The 23,330-nt window shown below is 40.3% G+C and overlaps 1 protein-coding gene across 2 annotated transcripts in view; it reads left to right on the top strand.

Annotated features, from left to right (window-relative positions):
* The window catches only part of IQGAP2 (IQ motif containing GTPase activating protein 2), a 238,682-nt gene that overhangs the window by 117,525 nt on the left and 97,827 nt on the right, over window positions 1-23,330 (top strand). For both annotated transcript variants that reach the window (XM_034774640.1, XM_034774641.1), the window contains exons 3-7: window positions 6,542-6,698; window positions 11,396-11,473; window positions 12,698-12,774; window positions 19,634-19,701; window positions 20,066-20,179. In XM_034774640.1, the coding sequence (XP_034630531.1) occupies window positions 6,542-6,698; window positions 11,396-11,473; window positions 12,698-12,774; window positions 19,634-19,701; window positions 20,066-20,179 (494 nt within the window). The remainder of the gene's footprint in view (window positions 1-6,541; window positions 6,699-11,395; window positions 11,474-12,697; window positions 12,775-19,633; window positions 19,702-20,065; window positions 20,180-23,330) is intronic.

Below are 23,330 nucleotides of genomic sequence, written 5' to 3'. Positions count from 1 at the left end.
ATAGTCTTTGCCTCAGTGAAAACACTTTCATCTATTCTGTAATGAATCAAAATGCAACAGAATACGTCATCGTCTCATGAGTCTTTCTAACCTAAGACATAATGATGAAGTGTGCTTTTTCCATTCTGGGGTCAGAATTTGGCTGATTGTTTGTTTGTTTTTGAATCTTGGATTCCAACCTCAGTTTTCTGAACATCTAAACCTCTGGTGGACAGGCTGTTGTACAGTATGTGAGAACTGGTCTCTGACTGCCTTAGTGATCAGAAAGTGAGACAAACCAATGTGTAAAGCATCCTCTCCTCCCATCTGTAATCATGTTAACATCCCTATGGCAACAGGAATTGCTTAGGTGGAAAAATAATATTGGAGAAAGTACTGAATGTATTCGTAGTTCATTTTAATGTGACTTAAAAGGGAACCCAGTATCACAGGGCCGGCCAGCTTGCTGAAGACCGACAGTGCTGTATGGAACACTGTTTTGAGAACCTCTGGTCTAATCTGAGTACTGACTTTCAAGACTCTATGCTACATTCTTTTTAATGTTTCAATATAAATGTTCTGAGGGGTACTACATGTCAACCGTAACTTGTATTTTTTAATTATTCTAATAGAAATTAGCTAAAAGATTAGTTTGAAAACTTCATGAGGTTTAATTAGTCTAACATTTTAGGTTTAATATAAACTAGGTATAGAGCAATAACTGATTAGGGTTGGCAAAAATTGATTTTTATATACTTTTGATAATATCCGTGTTTTGTTTTTCAGGTTTTCTAGTATTGATTTTTACATTTTCACAGGAAATTGAGGGGTGTCAATAATTATTCAATAGCAGTAGACATGGAGATTCAGAGTGAAAGCTTCATAACTTAAAACACAAATTGTCAAATATCACATCAAAATATAAAAAGTAAATAGTCTTAAACTCTAGCATCATTTTTCTTTTCTTTATCTTCTCACATCCTCAGTTGCATAAGGCGTTCACCAGTTTCCACCATTTATTCTGGTCTTCTACTGGTCTGTTTATCATGTTAAGGGATTTGGCTTCTGAGTATCATGTTAAGGGATTTGGCTTCTTTGTGCATTATTCTACATAATGTTTCTCTAGGTCTTCCTCTTTTTCTCTTTCCAAGTGATGTCCATATTATAACTTGCCACAGAAGTCATTTTGGTGATGTCCTTAAAGCATGGCTTAAATAGGTCCATTGTTAACTTTCCATATTTGCTGTATGTTGGTTTGCTCTCCTTTTTGAATTTCTAATATTGCAAGAAGTTCTTTCCAGTGGACTGTGAAGAGCTTCCTCAGGCATTTAGTTTGGAATGAGTTGATCTTCTCAATTTCTTTCATCTATTTCCATGACTCTTCTCCATAAACTGCTAATAACTTTTTTTTAAAAGGTTTTTGTGTCAATGCCAGTTTTGAAATCTTTTCAGGTTTATGAAAGTTGTTTGTTGCTTTTGATATTGATTGTTTGACATCTAGCATGGCATCACCAGCATTGCACTTATCACTTGTCTAGAAATGACGTGCTATTTCTAGTGTTTCTTCATCCACTCTAATGGTTACTTTTGGGACATTGATAGCAATATATTTTGTCTTCCCCCCCGCTTGTTGATGAACAAACCAACTTGTTCTGCTGTGTCTGCCAAAAGTGGTCTTGTCTTCCATTAAACAATAAGTTAGATCAAGGGTTCTCAAATTTTTTTTTTTTCGTTGACCACTTGAAAATTGCTGAGGGTCTTAGCGGACCACTTAATGATCTATTCAAATGTTGTTTGTACCATTAGCTAACTATTGTAAAGCGCTTTGGATTAAAGAACTATATTAAAAAAAAAGTAATTTTTTTTTTATTCTACAAATAAAAGCACACAACTCGTATTGTAATATGGGGAAAAAGGGAGGAGGTGTTGCCTTATATATTAAAAATGTACACACTTGGACTGAGGTAGAGATGGACATAGGAGACGGAAGTGTTGAGAGTCTCTGGGTTAGGCTTAAAGGGGCAAAAAACAAGGGAGATGTCATGCTAGGAGTCTACTACAGGCCACCTAACCAGGTGGAAGAGGTGGATGAGGCTTTTTTCAAGCAACTAACAAAATCATCCAAAGCCCAAGATTTGGTGGTGATGGGGGACTTCAACTATCCGGATATATGTTGGGAAAATAACACAGCGGGGCACAGACTATCCAACAAATTCTTGGACTGCATTGGAGACAACTTTTTATTTCAGAAGGTTGAAAAAGCTACTGGGGGGAAGCTGTTCTAGACTTGATTTTAACAAATAGGGAGGAACTCGTTGAGAATGTGAAAGTAGAAGGCAGCCTGGGTGAAAGTGATCATGAAATCATAGAGTTTGCAATTCTAAGGAAGGGTAGAAGGGAGAACAGCAAAATAGAGACAATGGATTTCAGGAAGGCAGATTTTGGGAAGCTCAGAGAGCTGATGGGTAAAGTCCCATGGGAATCAAGACTGAGGGGAAAAACAACTGAGGAGAGTTGGCAGTTTTTCAAAGGGACACTATTAAGGGCCCAAAAGCAAGCTATTCCGCTGGTTAGGAAAGATAGAAAATGTGGCAAAAGACCACCTTGGCTTAACCACGAGATCTTGCACGATCTAAAAAATAAAAAGGCGTCATATAAAAAATGGAAACTAGGACAGATTACAAAGGATGAATATAGGCAAACAACACAGGAATGCAGGGGCAAGATTAGAAAGGCAAAGGCACAAAATGAGCTCAAACTAGCTACGGGAATAAAAGGAAACAAGAAGACTTTTTATCAATACATTAGAAGCAAGAGGAAGACCAAAGACAGGGTAGGCCCACTGCTTAGTGAAGAAGGAGAAACAGTAACAGGAAACTTGGAAATGGCAGAGATGCTTAATGACTTCTTTGTTTCGGTCTTCACCGAGAAGTCTGAAAGAATGCCTAACATAGTGAATGCTAATGGGAAGGGGGTAGGTTTAGCGGATAAAATAAAAAAAGAACAAGTTAAAAATCACTTAGAAAAGTTAGATGCCTGCAAGTCACCCGGGCCTGATGAAATGCATCCTAGAATACTCAAGGAGCTAATAGAGGAGGTATCTGAGCCTCTAGCTATTATCTTTGGAAAGTCATGGGAGACGGGAGAGATTCCAGAAGACTGGAAAAGGGCAAATATAGTGCCCATCTATAAAAAGGGAAATAAAAACAACCCAGGTAACTACAGACCAGTTAGTTTAACTTCTGTGCCAGGGAAGATAATGGAGCAAGTAATTAAGGAAATCATCTGCAAACACTTGGAAGGTGGTAAGGTGATAGGGAACAGCCAGCATGGATTTGTGAAGAACAAATCATGTCAAACCAATCTGATAGCTTTCTTTGATAGGATAACGAGCCTTGTGGATAAGGGTGAAGCGGTGGATGTGGTATACCTAGACTTTAGTAAGGCATTTGATACGGTCTCGCATGATATTCTTATCGATAAACTAGGCAAATACAAATTAGATGGGGCTACTATAAGGTGGGTGCATAACTGGCTGGATAACCGTACTCAGAGAGTTGTTATTAATGGTTCCCAATCCTGCTGGAAAGGCGTAACGAGTGGGGTTCCGCAGGGGTCTGTTTTGGGACCGGCTCTGTTCAATATCTTCATCAACGACTTAGATATTGGCATAGAAAGTACGCTTATTAAGTTTGCGGATGATACCAAACTGGGAGGGATTGCAACTACTTTGGAGGACAGGGTCATAATTCAAAATGATCTGGACAAATTGGAGAAATGGTCTGAGTTGAACAGGATGAAGTTTAACAAAGACAAATGCAAAGTGCTCCACTTAGGAAGGAAAAATCAATTTCACACATACAGAATGGGAAAAGACTGTCTAGGAAGGAGTACGGCAGAAAGGGATCTAGGGGTTATAGTGGACCACAAGCTAAATATGAGTCAACAGTGTGATGTTGTTGCAAAAAAAGCAAACATGATTCTGGGATGCATTAACAGGTGTGTTGTGAGCAAGACACGAGAAGTCATTCTTCCGCTCTACTCTGCTCTGGTTAGGCCTCAGCTGGAGTATTGTGTCCAGTTCTGGGCGCCGCATTTTAAAAAAGATGTGGAGAAATTGGAAAGGGTCCAAAGAAGAGCAACAAGAATGATTAAAGGTCTTGAGAACATGACCTATGAAGGAAGGCTGAAAGAACTGGGTTTGTTTAGTTTGGAAAAGAGAAGACTGAGAGGGGACATGATAGCAGTTTTCAGGTATCTAAAAGGGTGTCATAAGGAGGAGGGAGAGAACTTGTTCACCTTAGCCTCTAAGGATAGAACCAGAAACAATGGGTTTAAACTGCAGCAAGGGAGGTCTAGGTTGGACATTAGGAAAAAGTTCCTAACTGTCAGGGTGGTTAAACACTGGAACAAATTGCCTAGGGAGGTTGTGGAATCTCCGTCTCTGGAGATATTTAAGAGTAGGTTAGATAAATGTCTATCAGGGATGGTCTAGACAGTATTTGGTCCTGCCATGCGGGCAGGGGACTGGACTCGATGACCTCTCGAGGTCCCTTCCAGTCCTATAATCTATGAATCTATGAATATCAGTGGTCTTGCCTTTCTAATGCGATGGATGTGCCGTCTCTCCCCCACAGTGGCAGACCCCAAGCTGGAGCTGGGAAGGAGGAGGGTCTCTCCCCAGCAGCTGCTGCCCTGGAATTGTGGGAAAGTCGCCTCTTTTTCTGGCCGCCACAGCCCTGCATGTCCCAAATTCCCCCCCGCCCCCTCTTCTGACCCCACTGCCCCCTCCCACCTACCTCCTGTTCCCCCAAGGCCACCACCTCACTTTACATGTGCATCTTCTCAGGGGCCAGGCACCTAATTAGTGGAGCCACACCTGTGCAGCTCCGCTGTTTAGGTGAGTGGCCCTTAATTCTCTCGTGTGTGGCCCCTCCACGCGCGCACCATAAAGAGAACTATCCGTGGACCACCTAAATGGAGCTCGCAGACCACAGGTGGTACATGGACCACAGTTTGAGAACCTCTGAGTTAGACTAAACAGGACAATATTGTCAACAAAAACAAGGCCATCCAACTGTGCTTCATTTGTCCATAAAATTCCCTGATTGCTTTCTGCAGTTACTTTCCTCATGACAGTGCAAAACAATAGTGGGGACATAATACATCCTTGCCTTACTCTAGTTGTCACTGCAAACCATTAGCTGATATTGTCACAGTTTGACTGCACGTTCAGCATCATCATACATCCTTGATTACTTTAATTATTTTTGGTGGTGTTCCATAGAGTGCTATAAGTTTCCAGAGACCGCCTGGGTATGCTGTCAAAAGCCTTCACGAAATCTATGAAACTTATCACGAGTTTCTTTCTGCTTTGTTTTATAGTATTTCTAACAACAACAATATGGTCTGCCTGTGAGCTCAGTGGTCTAAAACTGCTTGTTCCTCTCCAAGTTGACTATTTCCTGATACATACCAGGATGATGTTGCACATGATTTTCTTACTTAGTCGATCTGTAAACTTTGATTTTTATCAATGGAAGTATTTGTCGGTTTGCATGAGTGGTGAAATTGACAGTTTAACATTTACCGATTTAAAAAAAAAATCAAATCCTTTCAAGCCTACTAATTTAATATTATCATCTCCTTTAGAGGAAGGACATTCACGCTGTGTACCACTGAACTATTTAGCCACTACAGTTGAGGTTCTTTGGGAACATGACATTTACATGGCTGTCTGTGTGTCTGTGTGTATTTGTCAGGCATAATGTTATAACTTGAATGGAAACAGCAAGAAAATACTTGCTGTTTAGTCAATAATGGCTTCACTGTAAAGAGTGGTACCAAATATTTCATTAGCATTAATAAAGAACTGTAATTCTATAGTAGGTGGAGGATAAAGAGCTGCATAACTTTTTCATGGTGATAGTGGATGTGAATTATCTTGATTTTTCCCAAACTCCTTATTTTTGTACTGTTAGACTCTGATTCAGGAAAGTGTCCCTATTCAGAACAGCACTTAATCTCTTGCTTATGTCCCATTGAAGTCCATGGGATTTAACTATGTGCTTAAGTGCATTCCTGAATTGGGGTCTTAATGACTTGTGCACTTCTTTCTATTTTAGAAACAAGTCTGAATGGGACTAATCTGTTTTAAATGTTGACATTGCTCAAGATCTGAGGATACATTGAAGTGTACTGAGACCCATTGTAGCTTGGTACAATATTTAAAGTATCTTATTCTGAGTCAGAAGGCATAGTTCAGAAACTTTGACTCCATTACCAAAGTATCCCTGACACACAAGCTGTCATGGCCTCTTTTTGTAGTAGTTTTGATCTGTGGTGCCAATGAGCACATGGGGAGCTCTTCTTCTGTTGCTCTGTGCATGCGTCGGTGCTTTTACTAACACCTAAGGGGTGTGGAGTTGTTGTTGTTTGTTGGTGGTTGTTGCAGTTGTAACTAAATGTGCGAGCACATAATGGGATCACAGTTCTAATATACTGTACCATGTTAAAATTGCAACCAACAGAAATATGTAATTCTTGGCCATGTGTTTTGTAGGTGGATGGAGGTCTGTTTGGCTGAAGAACTGCCACCCACTACTGAATTGGAAGAAGGGTTAAGAAATGGAGTTTACCTGGCTAAACTAGCAAAGTTCTTTGCCCCTAAAATGGTCTCTGAGAAGAAAATCTATGATGTGGAACAGACACGATATAAGGTAACAAGTTTCGTTGGCTGTTGATTAAAACCGAGAGTTAAATATTTGTTGCTCCATCTTTCCCACTCTTTGTTTTAGCACTGGGCGTTGCAGAAAGCTGAGTACTTGTTTCTAGCATGTTAATATTTTCTGCATCAGTAAACTGTTGTGTCCTAATACATATGGAATTCTACTCCTAGTTTCACTTTTTAAGATTGTTGTATCTTTAGATAGGAACATTACTCTTACCTTTCTTTCTCCCACCAGTTGCACACACACATTACTGTATAACTCCCCATAGTCCAATGAAGGACTGACTGTGGTCACCAGCTGGGACATGAACTTGTAACACTGAAGAGCAGGGAGGCAATATGATAAAATAGGAATAACTACTATACAGGAAAAACATGATAGCCGTACTTAAGGTTTTTTAAGACCAAAAAAAAAGTGCTTTCAGCTCCAGGGAAAACTTTTTGGTAAGCTCACAAAGTATTACCAACTGTAAAATTACAATCCATTAGGAAATAGGGGCCTAAAGCACTATTCTATTTATTTTAAAAAAAGTTACCAAGTTCTTACATGAACTGCTGTATAATTTGTTAGCAAATATCCTCCTTATGAGATCTGCATGTTTAAATATCAAACACTTCATCATGGAGGAACAAAAATCAGTCAAACAAATCAAGCTCTGCTGTTATAATCACAAGCTGCATAGTTACTTGGTGATAATGGAGAATGCATATATATACATTAGTTTATATTTGGGGACCTCCTTTAAGAGCTGCTTTACTTCAATTTGCATAAGAAGACAGCTGGAGAACGCAAATTTTTAAGGTACATCTGTTTTGGGGTGTTTTCTGTGCAGGACCAAAATCTGTTCAGGATCTCATGTGATTAAAAAAATGTTTATAGAACTTAAAAATTATGCTTATGCTTTTAAAAGATTAAAAATTTTCTCTTGCTTACCTGCCACCTCTGCAGTTCAGGCTTCTGTCTCTCAAGTGGCCCCTAAAACAGGAGCATTTTTCTTCCCTTCTTTTGTTCTGTTTTTTAAGTAGTGGTTTTGTCAAATGTTAGGGGAAAATGGCCCTTTGGGTCCTGAATTTGAGGCTTGAAATGTAGTGGTGATCGAACTGATTTTATATTCCATATATTTTAGATGGTAAATATTTGTGACTTACAAGCTTGTCTACATGAACACGTATGGTGTCACGAGCTGTGGTGTAAATTTATAGCTTTCTAGGGTGCTGCATGCTGACTCTGTGGACCCTGTTGTTGCACAATTTAAAAAAAAAAAAAAAATGACCCTGGGAACTTTTAGTACATAGCAGCAGGCTCCACGCAGTCAGTCAATGTGCAGCCCGTAGGCATGCTGTAGATTTACACCACAGCATGCCGTGATGTACGTGCTTTGTGTAGATGTGCCCCCAAGTTATACGCAAGTCCTGTTACTGAGTTGGAATCTTGAACAGTTTATCATACAGCATTGCAAATCGGATATGGATTTCGGAAGACATAACAAAATACTTTTTTAATTTATGAAAAACTGCAATCTTTCAAAAGAAGTCTGTAGAGGTTTAGACATGATGTTTTCTTTAGTTTCATCTCAATAAAAACTAAGTATTACTGCCAAATATGAAGTCCACTAGAAAATTTGTCATTGCTATTGATCTTAAGGTGGAAAGAACTCCTGATACCACTAGGACAGGCAATATTATATAATCTTAGTGTAGATTGACTTTCAGAAATGTTTCATCTTAAATTTTGATGGTTAGTACAGAAAGTCTACGGTACAAATATTCTCATGTGTCATATTTTCTCTGTACACAGATACACTGTTGTGTGGTAACTGAAATGATGTATTCAAAGCCAAAAATGTTGAAAACTGCCAGTTCAAGCTCTCTTACCAAACAAAAAAGCCTCATTTTCAGTAGTTATATGGCTAAAATTAGAAGGATAACTGTTTACTAGTATAATTTACAAACTGGCATGTTTGTGCCTCTTTTCATCATCTTAACTTTTATATGAATTTAGTGTGAATTTTTTTACATGAATTGACAGGCCCTGAGTGTGAAATCGTCTTGCCATGTGAGTAGAGAATAGCAAGCTTTTTGGGAAGCCCAAGAACAACAAAAAAGCAAAATTCTCCATACTGCTTCAGCACTGAGTCAACTCTCACCTAAAGGGGCCTCTCCCATGAAGGAGAAAGTAGTTCATTCCCTATGCTTACAATCATGCTTTCCTTAGTGCCACTGCTGAGACTACAAAACCAGTGCCAGTTGGTGCCAAATTTTTGTGATGTGGCCATGTGCCCACTAGGAAACTGAGACAACCAGACTCAACTTGCATAGGTCATTGGACAACAATCAAATGGTATTTTTTAGTCACAGTTGACCTAGACTGGATCTGAAAAGCTCTTTTATTCCAAGCCATTATGACTCATAAGATCTTTCATTCAAAGGAATGTGCTAGTGTGGAGTTACCTTCAGACTGAAGCTCGGAGCAGCTAACCAGCACACCTCCAGCTTCACATAGGAAGTATATTCCGATTGATGTAATCTACAGAGGGGTGGACAGGCCGAACCTGAGTGGTGCTGTGACTCCAACATGTCGTGACCCTGCTTGGTTTGGGGACCTAGTCAAATGTGTTTTTACAGCTATTTCCAAGATTTCACATACTTTTTCAAATTCACGATTTCTGTGACCTAATTTTGATATCGTTGGTTTCTTACAGTGGTGAGACTTCTAAAGTTGCAATCAAGGAGTTGCCTGGAAATGCCAGATGGGCACTTGCATGCAGAATAGGTTCTCAGATATTGCCTGTTGAAATTGGGTGGAGGGATGAATGGTGCTTAGGGAGGCTTTTTTCTGTTGCTTTTTCAGGGCAGGCCTTCCCTACAGGGGGGATCGATTTAATATATGCAAATTCAGCTACACGAATAGTGTAGCTGAATTCGACCTATCGGAGCCGACTTACCCCGCTGTGAGGATGGCGGTAAAATTGACCTCTGCGGTGGAGTAAGAGCATCGATTCGGGGATCAATTGTCGCGTCCCGACGAGACGCGATAATTCGATCCCCGAGAGATCGATTTCTACCCGCCGATTCAGGCAGGTAGTGTAGACCTAGTCTAAGTGAGCTATGAGAAGAGGATATCTGAGTTTTGCACATTCATATGTTCATGTGAAGCTTTCTCTGGGAAATTATGCCTCAGAAGATTTGATTCTAGGACTGTCAATTTTGGAAACTGCTTTTTTCAAAATGAGAACTTGTACTGAAAAAAAAATCATTTTTAAAAAAAATTTCTGGCTTTTTATGGGAAATTTCTTTTTAAATGGTCTGCTTTAATCATGTGAAATTAAATAACTTAAAATTTTTCTGTGAATTTTTTGACCAGCTGTGATTAAACGGCACTTTATAGAATAGACCTAAACATGTTCACAGCTCTGAAGTGCTTAACATTCACATGCATATATGACATCTTAAACTTACATCAGTAGCAACTAATAACTAATCTATTGTATGATTTCCTGCATACATGAGTAAAAGATGAAAAACAGGCTTTTCTGGTCTCTTTTCAAGGTACCTCCAACTTTTTCCCCGGCCTCCTTTTCTGGAGACTGTTTAGAAAAAATATAGAACTAAGAGCCCAAGAGACCTAGGTCAATCTCAAAAGAAAGCAGAGATTTGTCCATAGTCTTGTCCCATGAAAAGGGAGGGATTTCTGAATCCACACCTGGCAAGCTGGCCAAATACTGAAATGCTTCTTCCAATCCTCTTGAAAACTGTTTGCATCTTAAATGCTTGATTTTTATATAGAGAGCTGTGAGAAACAGGTAGAAGAACTTCCACAATTTCATGCAGAATTTTTCAGCATTTCAGGAAATTCTGCCTTCTTCAAATATTGCTTTTCTACAAAACTTAAATGTTTTGCATTAAAATCATGGATACTTCAAATTTCCAACTTAAAATTTTGAAGACTGCTTGTGCTCAGAATGAAAGCAACAGAGGGTCCTGTGGCACCTTTGAGACTAACAGAAGTACTGGGAGCATAAGCTTTCGTGGGTCAGAACCTCACTTCTTCAGATGCAAGCCCAGATGTGCTCAGAATGGACTTTATTGAAAAAAAAAAAGTGAATTTTCAGTGGAAAAGGGCTTGTTCTTTTAGTTTAAAAATTAGTGTGATATTTCAGTTAAGTGGGCCCACTTCTCAAATTCTTGGCAAAAATGATTTTTCATGTGCTCTTTTCTATGTTGCACACACCTCTAATTACAAATCACCTGAACTCCCCAGATCTCCAGGAGACTTTAACAACTAAACATCTCTTTTCTGTAACAGCCCTGTCTCTCATATTTGTATTCAGGCTTGCCTTGCCCAACTAGAACAGTAGCCTAATAAGCAAGAAGGCATCTATAGAATGCTTCTTTGCCTCTTAACAATGGGACTCTTTGAACAAACTTGCTTGGGAACAGGATTTGGGGCACAGGCATTGGGATTACAAAGTTCACCTAAGAGGATGAGTTGCATGGCATGTAACTGCCTTATGATTTGGCATGCAGTTGAAACATTCTGGCTTTAGGGTCACATAGTGAAAACTTAGAATTTTATTCACAGGAGAAGTGTAAAATTGTTAAGCAAAGGAAGGTAAATGGCAAAAGAACATAATCATTCAAAATAATAATCTCTCATCTTCCCCCTTCTTCCCTCTTCCATATTAGAGATCGGGCCTTCATTTTCGACACACGGATAATACTGTGCAGTGGCTAAGGGCAATGGAATCCATTGGTCTACCTAAGGTAAGTATTTAAATGACATGACACAATAACTGCCCATGAACCAAGTTGACTAAAACAGTGAGATTATTTTCCCCTTAATTTGCTTAAATAAAATATTGTTGAAAGCTTCAGTACTGGGAAGACCTAGTTCAGGAAATAAATCTAAAGCTTAGAAATGTTTGTTTGCTTTTCGTGTCTTTTGTTTCTTGTCACCTTCCATCTGCTACTCATAGTTCCATTATTTTGTCCTATTTTCTTCCTATTTATTTCCAGTGATTTTGTTTTTAGTCTATCCTGAATCTTCCTAGTAGATCCCATGGTGTCCTTCCATTTGATTCCCTCGTAATGATTTCTCTGGGTTTTCTTTCATGTTACTTCCTGTCCTCCTTCCCTTCTCTCTTTGCCCCCATCTTACACATTCCCTTTGCTTTTCTCTCCCTTTCTGTGTTGCCCATCAACAGTTTCTCCTGATCAAAGATATTTAATACAAGGCTGGGTGGAAGCCTTTGCTGTGGCTACTCTCTGAACAGTGCTTGGTGCCTCTCAGTCATGGAACCAATGGCACTTCTGCACCTTTATGCATTTGCCCAGGCAGCTTGTTAGCCAGCAATGTTTCTTAAAAAGCTGTTTTACTTCTTCATATCTGTAGAACATTAACTCTTATTTCAGATCCTATTGCTTGCTTTAGGCTTGTTCAGTTTATTTGGTGGCTGGCTATGTCAGTTCAACAGACATCTAACTTCTCTTACTTCCACTCTGCCTCCCTCTCTGAAAGGTTTCACTCATGTCATGTCCCCTCTGTGCCAGGGAGGGTCATGTACTAGAAGGGCCAAGAGCTTGCTGAATCTGCCACAAGTGTTGACATAATTATATGGAGTGTTGCCTATGACTTCCTGTGGGTACTCTGGGTGGTGAGGCACCTCATTATCACCTGCCCTTAGCATGAGGAAGCTTTGTCTGTATCTAATGGGGAGGGCAGCTCCCCAACTCCACTGAACATGGGCAACATAAGCACTCCACTCTAGGCCTTGCAGGCCCTGCTGCTCTCTTCAGGTTATTAGGCACACTTCAACCCTCTAGTAGAGCACCTTGACAGTGCTTGCAGTTCTAGATAGCTAATTTGTCTAGTAATGACAATTTAAAGCTATTGTAATGCAGCATCACTGTTCTCTAGAGGGCCCAGTTGGACTAATGAGAGAGTATATATTACTAGTCAGAATAACAATTCTATTCTTTATTTTTTAGATCTTTTATCCAGAGACTACAGATGTCTATGATAGGAAAAACATACCTAAAATGATATACTGCATTCATGCACTAAGGTAACTAGTGATTGGGTGGGGGGAAGTTTTAGATTTGGTGACCAACTTTCAGGCATGTAGTTTCAAACTGGCTTCAGGTAACTGGTGTTCTTAACAGAAGTTTGTACTTTAAAACTTTAGTGTGTCATTGTCTGTTAAGTTTATTGACTTTGTTCTGGGCCATGGGTTTTTGAATACAATATAAGCCTAAATTAATTTTTATTACAGCACTATTGGGCAAATACTTCTGAAGTAGAAGTTTAAAAAAAACAAAAACAAACTACTGAAATACGTAGGAGGGCTGTTTGCACGAATCTCCCACAAACACACCATTTGGAAAGTTGACGCATTTGTGTCAAATAAAAAACCTCTTTTAGACACCTCTCAATCTTCAGACACTAAGCAAAAATCACCTTTTTAGAGTGATGGTAACTTCCTCCAGAACCTGATTAAAATTATAGACTATGGCAAACCACTTGAAACTGTCTCACCGTATTGATTTCCCATTTCTACAAATAAGTGCTGGTACACTTAATTAAGCTTCCATATTAATACAATGCCAGTAGAAATGTGTTGACCAGGGGAATGAAAATGAGGCTGTGCCTTGACACCAAATTAGAACTATTGCCTTCCAAAGTGAAGACTGACCAGTATATACATTCTTAATCATTCATACCCCCAAATTATTTTGCCTCAGGTTTTTAAATGTGTTGGGCAAATTTCTCTTATAGATATCTAGCTAGTTTAGTTGTAATGCAGTACAAAGCCAGGGAAGTTTTGGTTACAACACTACAATGGAACTAAAAGCTTTTTCTGCCTTAAAACTTCTTCCTCTTGATTTAAAGTGCGAGTCTAGAACCTCTGTCTCTGATGTTCTGATCCTGGTGGTGATGGCAGTAGTAGTATTTGCAGACTAGACTCCCTCCTGGTTCTGTTAAGCTCTCTTGCCATAGATGGAAGCCTTTTCCTTTCATAACTTTTGTTAGTGTCAGGATTGTAAAGATGAGTTTGGGGCATAATTTAACTATTCTGTTTTGTCAGCACTCATAGCTGAGCCATTTGGCATGTCAGTAGCCTTAGGAACTACTAAATGTGCCATAGGTGAAATGTTTTACTTATAGCATAATCGTTGAAATGCTGCTGCTGCTCCTGCAGTCTTGTGTAAGAAGTGTACCTAATACCAGTAAATAAGGTATACATTCAAAGTTTAATGTTTTTCTTTCAAAATGCTGGAAGTTTGGCATTAGCAGTCATCTCAATTCTTTTGCAATAAGTGTTGCCATTTAAATTATTGCATTCTCAGCTCTCTGTGAGCTGAGGGGTGAAAACATTATCTATTAACTGGACAGCATTGCAATGATTACATAAATACAGGAGGGTAGTCAAAAACTGTGTAGCTGGTCTTTCTGTCAGTGAGTGTCTTGTGTAAGCTTGAAATGATTTCCTGAAGTGGACACATGGGGCTCTTAATATTAAGCAGCTTATAAAGAAATGGTGGGCTAAGTTCCATTCCGGTGATGTCACAATCTTTATTCAGATGTTCTCCAGAAAGGGGAATAGAACCAGGCTTTGAAATGGTTTATATTTGCTGAAACTGAAGACTTTAATTGGTTGGTGGGATTGACTAATACTTTTTACCCATATTTACTGTATCTTTTTTTTTATACATTTGCTTCAGCTTTGCATGTTGCTTGCAATAGCAGTGTATCAATTAGTATCTTCCTTCTTGAACTGTGTTTTGCAATGGTTTGGTTCTTGAGGTATTCATTTTCCCTTCTGCAGCCTGACCTTGGTCAGGACGCATGCCAAGCCATCAGAGCTGATCTGTGTAGTTTATTGGCCTTCATTCTCAATTTGTTTTCATTTCACTTAAATTCTTCTTGCTATGGTACATATCAGCACGAAATTACAACACTCAAATCTTAAAAACAAACAAAAAACAAAATGGTACTATCAACCGGTGATTCTGTGCCATGAATTGCCCACCCTTCCTTTTGACAGCATTTAACTCTGTGCTGCTTTGACTTTATGTGTAAGACGCAGGTGTACAGTCACTGCACGCTGTCCACATTTTCTCCGACCTCTTCTAAAATGCACCGTGACCATGTGATACATTTCTCAACTGTAATTGTCTTGCAGCTTAAGCCCCAACGTCTGTCTTGCATTACACACACAGCTGCATTAAAATAACATTTAAATGTTTGAATTTGCAACATTAAAGTTAAGAAATGCCAGAATTAAGGTTGGCCATGTACCCTTAATTTATCCTCCTTGTGTATGTGCATTATGATAGTCTTTAATTACATGATCATATATTTTTCTGCAGGACCCCAAATGGATTCAATACAAAAGGTGGATGGTGCTCTGGGGGTAAATCATGGTTAAGGTTAAGATTTTGTCACTGTGACTTTTACTAAAAATAACCAGCAGGTTGCAGGCAATAAACAAAAAATCATGGGACTCTGTGACCTGTCTCTTACGTTTAGTGTTTAAAAAAAAAAAAAAAAAAAATATGGGAGGGGGTGGACTTGGGGGCAGAGATAGAAATGTCAACTGGAGCCCCATGGGGGGGAGGGAGGAGGACTGACCGCCTGAGCCCCACCGGAAGGGTGGGTGGGTGTATGTACGCACGCATGGCACAGACCGAAATCCATGACTAAATTGTATCCTTACTCATGGTTGTACAGTGAAAAAGGCTATGTTCTGTAGGACCCTATAGCCATTTGTTTCAGAAGTTAGAAGGTATGTCATGAATGAGGCAGGGGATTACAGAAGAGGATGAACTTCTGCCTAAGGCAACTGAACATTGCTCTGGAGTAGAACTGGATTCTATTCCTGCCTGTATTACAATCCTCCTAAGTGATGCTAGTCAAGTTGCTTAAACTAAACATTTCAGACGTGGACACTAACTGTTGCTTGTTTTGTGAGAATTCACAGTGTGAGATCCTGGTGTTGGATTTGCAGAAATGCTGAGCACTCTTAGCTGCTCCTGAAGTCGATGGGAGCTGTGCCTTAAAAGAATAATGCTAACTAAATCAGGCTCTAGTCACTTCAAATTGAGCACCAAAATTAATAGATGTTCTTGACTTTAATCTCTCTGTGCTTTGGTACCCCATCTGTAAAATGGGATTAGTACCGCCTCACAAAATGTTGTGAAAATAAAATATTTGTGACGCAATCATACTATAGTGATGAGCACTACAAAAAAGCCCATGAGGGAACACTGAATTCTGTATTTGGAGCAGGGTTTGAATGGTGCCCAGTGGATAAGGTCTGTGGCCACATTTTGAACAATAAGGAGAGAACAAAATATTGACCAGCTACTCATTAAGTGCATCCAATTAGTGCATAGAATAAGGAAGGGGGTCGGGGGGGGGGGGGGGGGAAGGAAATGTGATCATGTAATTAAAGACTGTACCATAATGCATATGCACAAGCAGGCTGAATTAAGGATGCTTGTGCAACCTTAATCTGGCACTTCTTAACTTTTGAGCAGTTGACTTTGCAACTGTAATAATGTTCTTTTAACATAACTTTTGATCTCTATACATTCCTAGCTTTAAAAATAAAGAAGTCCAAGTGATGGAATCTTTTCTTCAGGTTTGTTTTTTATGTTGATTCTCACATGGCTAATGAGCTGGGTTTGAACCTTTAGATCCATAGCACATACCTCTGCTACTTGAGATAATGGAGTAACTGATAGCAGTAGTTGGTTGTGTCCACTTCAAGTTCCAAACTGCCTCACTTGAATTAAATGCTATGAGTATTGATTCCTGAGGCTTAGTAGGAATACTCACTAATAAGGTTCCCAGTAAACATTTCCCCATGAGTAATCTATTAAACTGAGTCACCCCCACACAGTAAAATGTTCCTTTAAAGCCAGTTAGTTTAAATCAGTGTTCCGATGCAAGTTTAATATTCACATTAAAAATTAAGTCTTATTGCAAAGAATGTGCATTAGATATGCGTGTTTTCCAGTGACTATATTCCTTAATACAAAAGAAGGAAGTTGCATTCCTGACTACCCTTGCATTTTATGTAAAAAGCAAATGAAAAGCAAGCTCCCAGCACCACCTTGTGGTAAACTCCTCCACGCCAAGAAGAATAGAACATTGACCACATTACTCAACCATGTACAGTATAACTGTAGTTTACACAGGAGAGTGATATCTTACATTTATCAGCCACATTCCAAACCACTTCTGCTCTTTTGCAGTATTAAATATTATATAGTGGTGACTGCTAAAAAGCCAGCATTTCCCAGGCTAACATCTATGCCATTTTTTTATTGGGCACTTCAGACAAGACTGAGGGCTAATCTATATCAGGATTGCTACAGCGGTGCAGCTGTACTGATGTAGCTGCACTCAGGGCCGGCTCTAGCTTTTTTGCCACCCCAAGCAGCCAAAAAAAAGGGGGGGGGCCAGCCGGACTGCTGAAGCAAAACAACAACAACAAAAACGGCAGCCTCAGGGAGCGCATGGAGGGCAGTCAAGGTGGCTCGCAAGGGGGTGAAGGGCGGTGACTGCCTGTGGGCAGCCAGGTGCTGCAGCCCACTCGCAGCTGGGCAAGAGGGGCTCCCCCCTCTGGCCTTGGGATGCCTCTCCTGGCCAGGTAGGCGGAGAAGGTGCTGGCTCAGCCGCTCTTTTAAAGGTGGCTCAGCCGGGCTGGGCTGAGAGCAGTGAAGGTGGCGGGGAGTGGCGTGTCCTGAGGAGCCCGGCGGCACGGTGAGCGGTGGGGATCGCTAGTTCCTGCCCCCCCAGGCTGGGGTCCGTGCCCCTGCAGGGTTGGGCGGGGACTGGTGGAGCGCGGGGAGCCGGCTGGGGGCCCCCAGAGCTGTGGACCGGACTGCCAAAGCGCCAAAAAAAAAACCCACAAAAAAAACCGCGGCCGGAATGAGCCGCCCCAAGATTGGCTGGAATGCCGCCCCTTACAATGTGCTGCCCCAGGCATGTGCTTTCTCGTCTGGTGCCTGGAGCCAGCCCTGGCTGCACTGCTGTAGTACGGCTAGTGCAGGTGCTCAATGCCGACGCGGGAGAACTTCTCCCATCGATGTAGGGCTGTCCACATGGGTGCTTAGATCAGTTTAACTTATGTCACTCGGCTTTTTCACACCCCTGAGCGACTTAAATTATACCTAAGCAAGCGATAGTGTACAAGCCCATAGTCCTGGCCTTAAAGAGGTTACAGTAAAAGCCTTTCAAAACATTACAAGGGAAGACTAACAAAGCAGTAGTTTGGGAGGACTGCTAATGCAGAGAGACTTGGGTAGTTTGGGGCTTGTTTTAGGTGAATTTTAACTTTTTTCATTAATCTGTTAATTTATTTAATGCCTTCTTGTAAGTTGAGGATGGCAGATGGAATGATTCAGAGTGTTGAAGCAATCTGAAGACTTCCATGTGGTGAGATATGATGATGGGATTGGATGCTACAGGGACCTACTGCCTGCAGAAAAATCTGCTTCCTCTGTCCCAGTGGTGGTGGAGAAGAGGAGAGATGGAACCAGTGATGCCCAGTGCCCCTTGTAATTAGAACAGAAAATGTCTGTGGCAACTATTAACAAATATACTTAGTAATGTCTCCTACTGCAATTAATGGGCAACTAAAAAAAGACAGAATATACTTGCTGCAATGTGTAGAGATGACGAGGGGGTTGGGGCGGAGGCACTTAAAAAAAAAAAAAAAAAGAGGCAAAATAGCTTACCCCTGTTATAAATATTTAGAATGAAAGTGCCTTGTTTGAAATTTGAGAGTCACCCCACAAAAAAAATCACTTCCATTAATTCTGTTGCCAAAATAAATTCTGGAAACTCCTGACTTTTTACAATTAAAGGCCTTGCACATGGTCAGAAGATGTGAATTTACTCAGCTGTTATCCAGATGGCACTATATAGCTTTAAGAATAATTTAGTATGGGTTTTCTTGCTACACCAAAATGAAAACAATGGTTCCCGGAGAGCACTCAATTGCACTGAACTCATTTCAGTTCTCTAAAAGCATGAGAGCACTGAGTAAGCTGAAGAGTTTGGTTGGGCTTTTTGAGGGGCTATTTGAGGTTGAAATACTGAGCGCGCTCTCTTAACATTAAATATGCTTAGTCTTAGGAAAATTGAGATGAAACTTTTTCTTTAACCAAAAACATGTGGATTCTGCAAACAGTATTCCTAAGTTTGAATAGTGCATGTGAAAAGGACTACTATGTCTTCAATGCAGTGTCCAGACTTGGATTTAAAGCTGAATGTTGGAAATACCATCCAATATTTGCTAGTTACTGCATTCCAGCTTATATGGAACATTCCCTTCACCTGTTACTATTTATATGGATCCAATAATATCTAAATTTCCTGTTGCAATACATAAACCAGACAATAGAGTGATTCCAAATTGTAATTATTAGTTTATAAAAATTTTCACTTAATTTTCATGTTATGGGATTCCTGATAGACTAGGTTTTGAGTTTCACTGTACTAATTCTGTATTTTAAAGGGCTATTTTGTATGAATCCAGTATCAAGGATTTATCTTTGTGTACACCTTTCCCTTTCCATATACTGAAATATTTCAGCACAGGCAACAAGTCTTGCACTCCATCTGTGTCCTGTCCCCATCTAAGAGAGCTCCTTGGAATATCTACATCTTTTGAAGATTACTTCTCCCTTTCTATTCTCAAACAGTTTACGATGCTCCATAGAAAATAGTCTGATAGTAAAATTTATCCCATATCTGTCCACAGAAGTCAATAGTTAAAGATGAGTTTAATGTAGTAACATTCTAATTATGTTGATCATCACATAAGCTTTGATTTGATTCTACAAAAAGCAGCATTTTATTGAATATGCAAGTCTCTGGCATTGTGACTTTAGTATTTTTCTTCTTTGCAGTTTATATCTGTTCAAACTAGGTATAGCACCACAGATCCAGGATTTACTGGGAAAAGTAGACTTTACAGGTAAGTCGGTTTTAATTGGTCATATTGTAGATAATCTATTGCATCAATAAAACCTGCTAATATTACTGTTTCTAACAACCTACTCTCTATAATGTGAGGTTTTTCCCTCTCCTCTCCCAACATTCTGCACACATCCTAATTGAAGTGATTGGGAGGCTGCTATTTTTAATGAATGTCAGACTTTGAAAAATGGTGGGGAGGGAATTTACATGCCACCTTTGTTATGACTTTGAAACTGAGATTCTAGCAAAATAAAAAAAACTACTAAGTTAAACAAGCCTTAGCTTTTTAAATTATATAAATTTTAGCTGAGTGCGCTCATCTTTTAATCATTTCCAACTTTCCTTTTTCAATATATAAATAGAGGAGGAAATCAGTAACATGCGAAAGGAGTTGGAGAAATATGGTATACAGATGCCGGCTTTTAGCAAAATTGGTGGTATTCTGGCCAGTGAGTTATCAGTGGATGAAGCTGCATGTAAGTCATCTTTACCATGTTTTCCACCTAATATCTGAATTGACCGTTTTTGCATAAGCTGTTGATGGTTTTGAGAGTCATTTCATTTAAAATATTACTTGGTAGTAACAGTTGTAGTTAGTAGTAATTTTGATTCCTTGTCTAAATTACCATCATTTCCCATATTTTCTACCTTTAATAACTGTCAAGATGTGCACATCTTGACTGAGTAACTGTTAAGTTATTGTCATGAGGGTTTTTTGCTTTTGGTCTTAGAGCTCTTTGGAGCAGGGAATTGTACCTTCTTATGTCTGTCTGGCAAAAATAAAAGTTCATAATTCTTTTATTAGCAATACAGATATCTAACCTTGGGCAAATTGGTTAACCTCTCTGCATTTCAGTTTTTGTGTAAAATGGTATAGGCCAAAATCTTCTAACAAATTCCTAAAGGTAAAATGTGGACTATAACATATGCCTATATTTAACTTCAGACACTTGTTAGAAGAATTTGGCCTATACCATTTCAGAGATACAAAACGGAGAACAGAGACATTAATTGTCTTGCTCAAGCCATATAAGTTAACCAGTGATAGAATGAAGAATAGAGCTAGAGGTTCTTCAAATGGCTCTGCATAATTCTGTATCTGGGTGCTGCTCCACCTTATGCTGCCTTGCGATGGAACAGTCTGCTAGCTGTGTCAGCTGAAGTGCTGCTCCTCCCCTCAGCATTACATTGTTCTCAAAGTGAGGCTATATAGGGGACGTAGCGCCCTCACCACGCATTTCCTTCCAATCGAGTGCCATGACCAGATGTGAACCTCTAGTTTCTTTGGAACCAGAGCCTCTTTCTTCTTAGATAGTTAGCATTAGCTGTTAGTGATTTCTTTTCAGGCCTGTGTTATGGTGGAACTTCAAAGCAGAAAAGGCTGGATTTTAAGAGATGCATTTCCTGCCCGGGCAGTGCGTCAAATGCCAAGGAGAAAGATGTTTGCCTTCTGGTTGTTTGATCTGTAGGACCTGTACTTGCAGATCCAGAAAGGATACGGAGACTCCTTTACAGCTCCATCTCCTGAAGGAAGCCCTTGAGCCTGGGCCAGACTCTCTGATTCTGAGCAATTCTCCGGTCCAGGGTTGAAAAAGCTAGTCTCTCCACCAGTTGGCACCAACAAAGGGCCAACAAGTTCCAAGAGGCCACAGCCACATCCAGGAATGGATCTGATCCCTCAGCTAAGCCTCTGAGGCTACGCATGGCTGAACCGAGGGCCACATGGTCAGACACTGCTGCCCCAGTTCCGGAAGAGAGAGAGTTCAGCTATCTTCACCGGTGCTGTGCCTCATGCCTCACAGTTCTCTGATCCTGGTGGAACCCCTCAGCTTCAGGACCAGGATGAGCTTCAGCATCCCCTTCCAAATCTAGGAAGATAGACTCCATCGATGCACCAGAACTGGAGTCATCAGTGCCTTTGGTGTTGTGACAGTTGGCGCTGAAAAGAGGCATAAGGACAAAGGGACTGTTAGGTCTAATGCATGGGAACCAGCACTACTATCTGATTCAGGCAAGGTGTCTACAGCACAAGGTGTCTACGGTACTGAAATACAGACTTTGGTCTGTGTGATGAGTTGGATCATAGAAACCCCCTTGGGGCTGCCAACTGATGTGCCAAGACTACTACTTCTCCTCCTTTCCCTGCCAGCTTGGGACTCCAGCACCCTGTCTTGTTGAGCCAGACACACCCGTCTGCTCCAACACAAACCCAGGGTCTGAACCACATGCCCCAAAGATGCAGACTTGCTTAAAAGCAATTTAAGAAGTGTTCCTGTCTTTAACACACAGATGCCTAACTCCCAATGGGGTCCAAACCCCAAATAAATCCGTTTGACCCTGTATAAAGCTTATACAGGGTAAACTCATAAATTGTTCGCCCTCTAAAACACTGATTGATAGAGAGAGATGCACAGCTGCTCCCCCCCCCCCCCCCGGTATTAATACATACTCTGGATTCATTAATAAGTAAAAAGTGATTTTATTAAATACAGAAAGTAGGATTTAAGTGGTTCAAAGTAATAGCAGACAGACCAAAGTGAATTACCAAGTAAAATAAAATAAAACACGCAAGTCTGAGTCTAATACAGTAAGAAAGCGGAGTACAGATGATAACCTCACCCTTAGAGGAATTCCAGTAAGCTTCCTTTTACAGGCTAGTCTCCTTCTAGTCTGGGTCCAGCAATCACTCACACCCCCTGCAGTTACTGTTCTTTGTTCCAGTTTCTTTTAGGCATCCTTGGGATGGAGAGGTATCTTTTTAGCCAGCTGAAGATCAAATGGAGGGGTTTCCCAGGGATTTAAGTAGACTTTCTCTTTTGGGTGGAGACCCCCCCCCCTCCTCTCTCCTATGCAAAGTCCAGCTCCAAGATAGTTTTGGAGTCACATGGGCAAGTCACATGTCCATGCATGACTGAGTTTCTTACTGACCAGGCCACATTCCTGGGAAAGCTCCGATGTGGGTTAGTGTCTTCGAGTTCATTGTTGGCTTAAGTGGTTCTTGATTGAACACTTAATTTGCACATTCCTTTCTCAAGAAGCTGCCCAAATGCTTTACTAGGGATACTTAGAAATACAAGCAAGTATACAGCCAATAATCCTAATGTCAAGTACCAAAATGATACATTCATACAAATAGGAGGAATATATTCAGTAGATCATAACCTTTACATAGATATGTTACATGGCATATGTAGCATAAAACATATTCCAATTATATCATATATGCATTCATAAGCATATTCCCACGAAGCCTTATGGGGGGCACTGTCACAGTCTGCCTTCCGCATCAGTAACGAGGGAGCTGGACTTGTGTATAACACTGGATCCAATATCATCTCAATTGTCAGTTCCACTGTTGGTTCCTGCTTCGGCTTCCATTTCAGCTCCAGCATTGGTTCCAGAAAGTGCTATCACAATGGCAGCCCAGGTTTATCTCCTGACATATTGGAGCAGAGTCTGAAATGCAAGAGCTTGAAGAGGTGACTTGTTTCTCTGATTCCAAGATCCTCTTTTTCATCTCCTGCTAGGAAGAAGAGACTAGAAGATATTGAGTCTCTTTTTATGGATCCCTCTATGATCTCTCCTTTTAGCACCCCGGAAGGGTTTCCACAAAGAGCTGGTTCCCCC

Source organism: Trachemys scripta, chromosome 6, assembly GCF_013100865.1.
Source record: "Trachemys scripta elegans isolate TJP31775 chromosome 6, CAS_Tse_1.0, whole genome shotgun sequence".
NCBI classification, from domain to species: Eukaryota; Metazoa; Chordata; order Testudines; family Emydidae; genus Trachemys; species Trachemys scripta.
The sequence above is the reverse complement of the archived record's forward strand: the minus strand, read 5'-3'. Positions and strand labels throughout refer to the sequence as shown.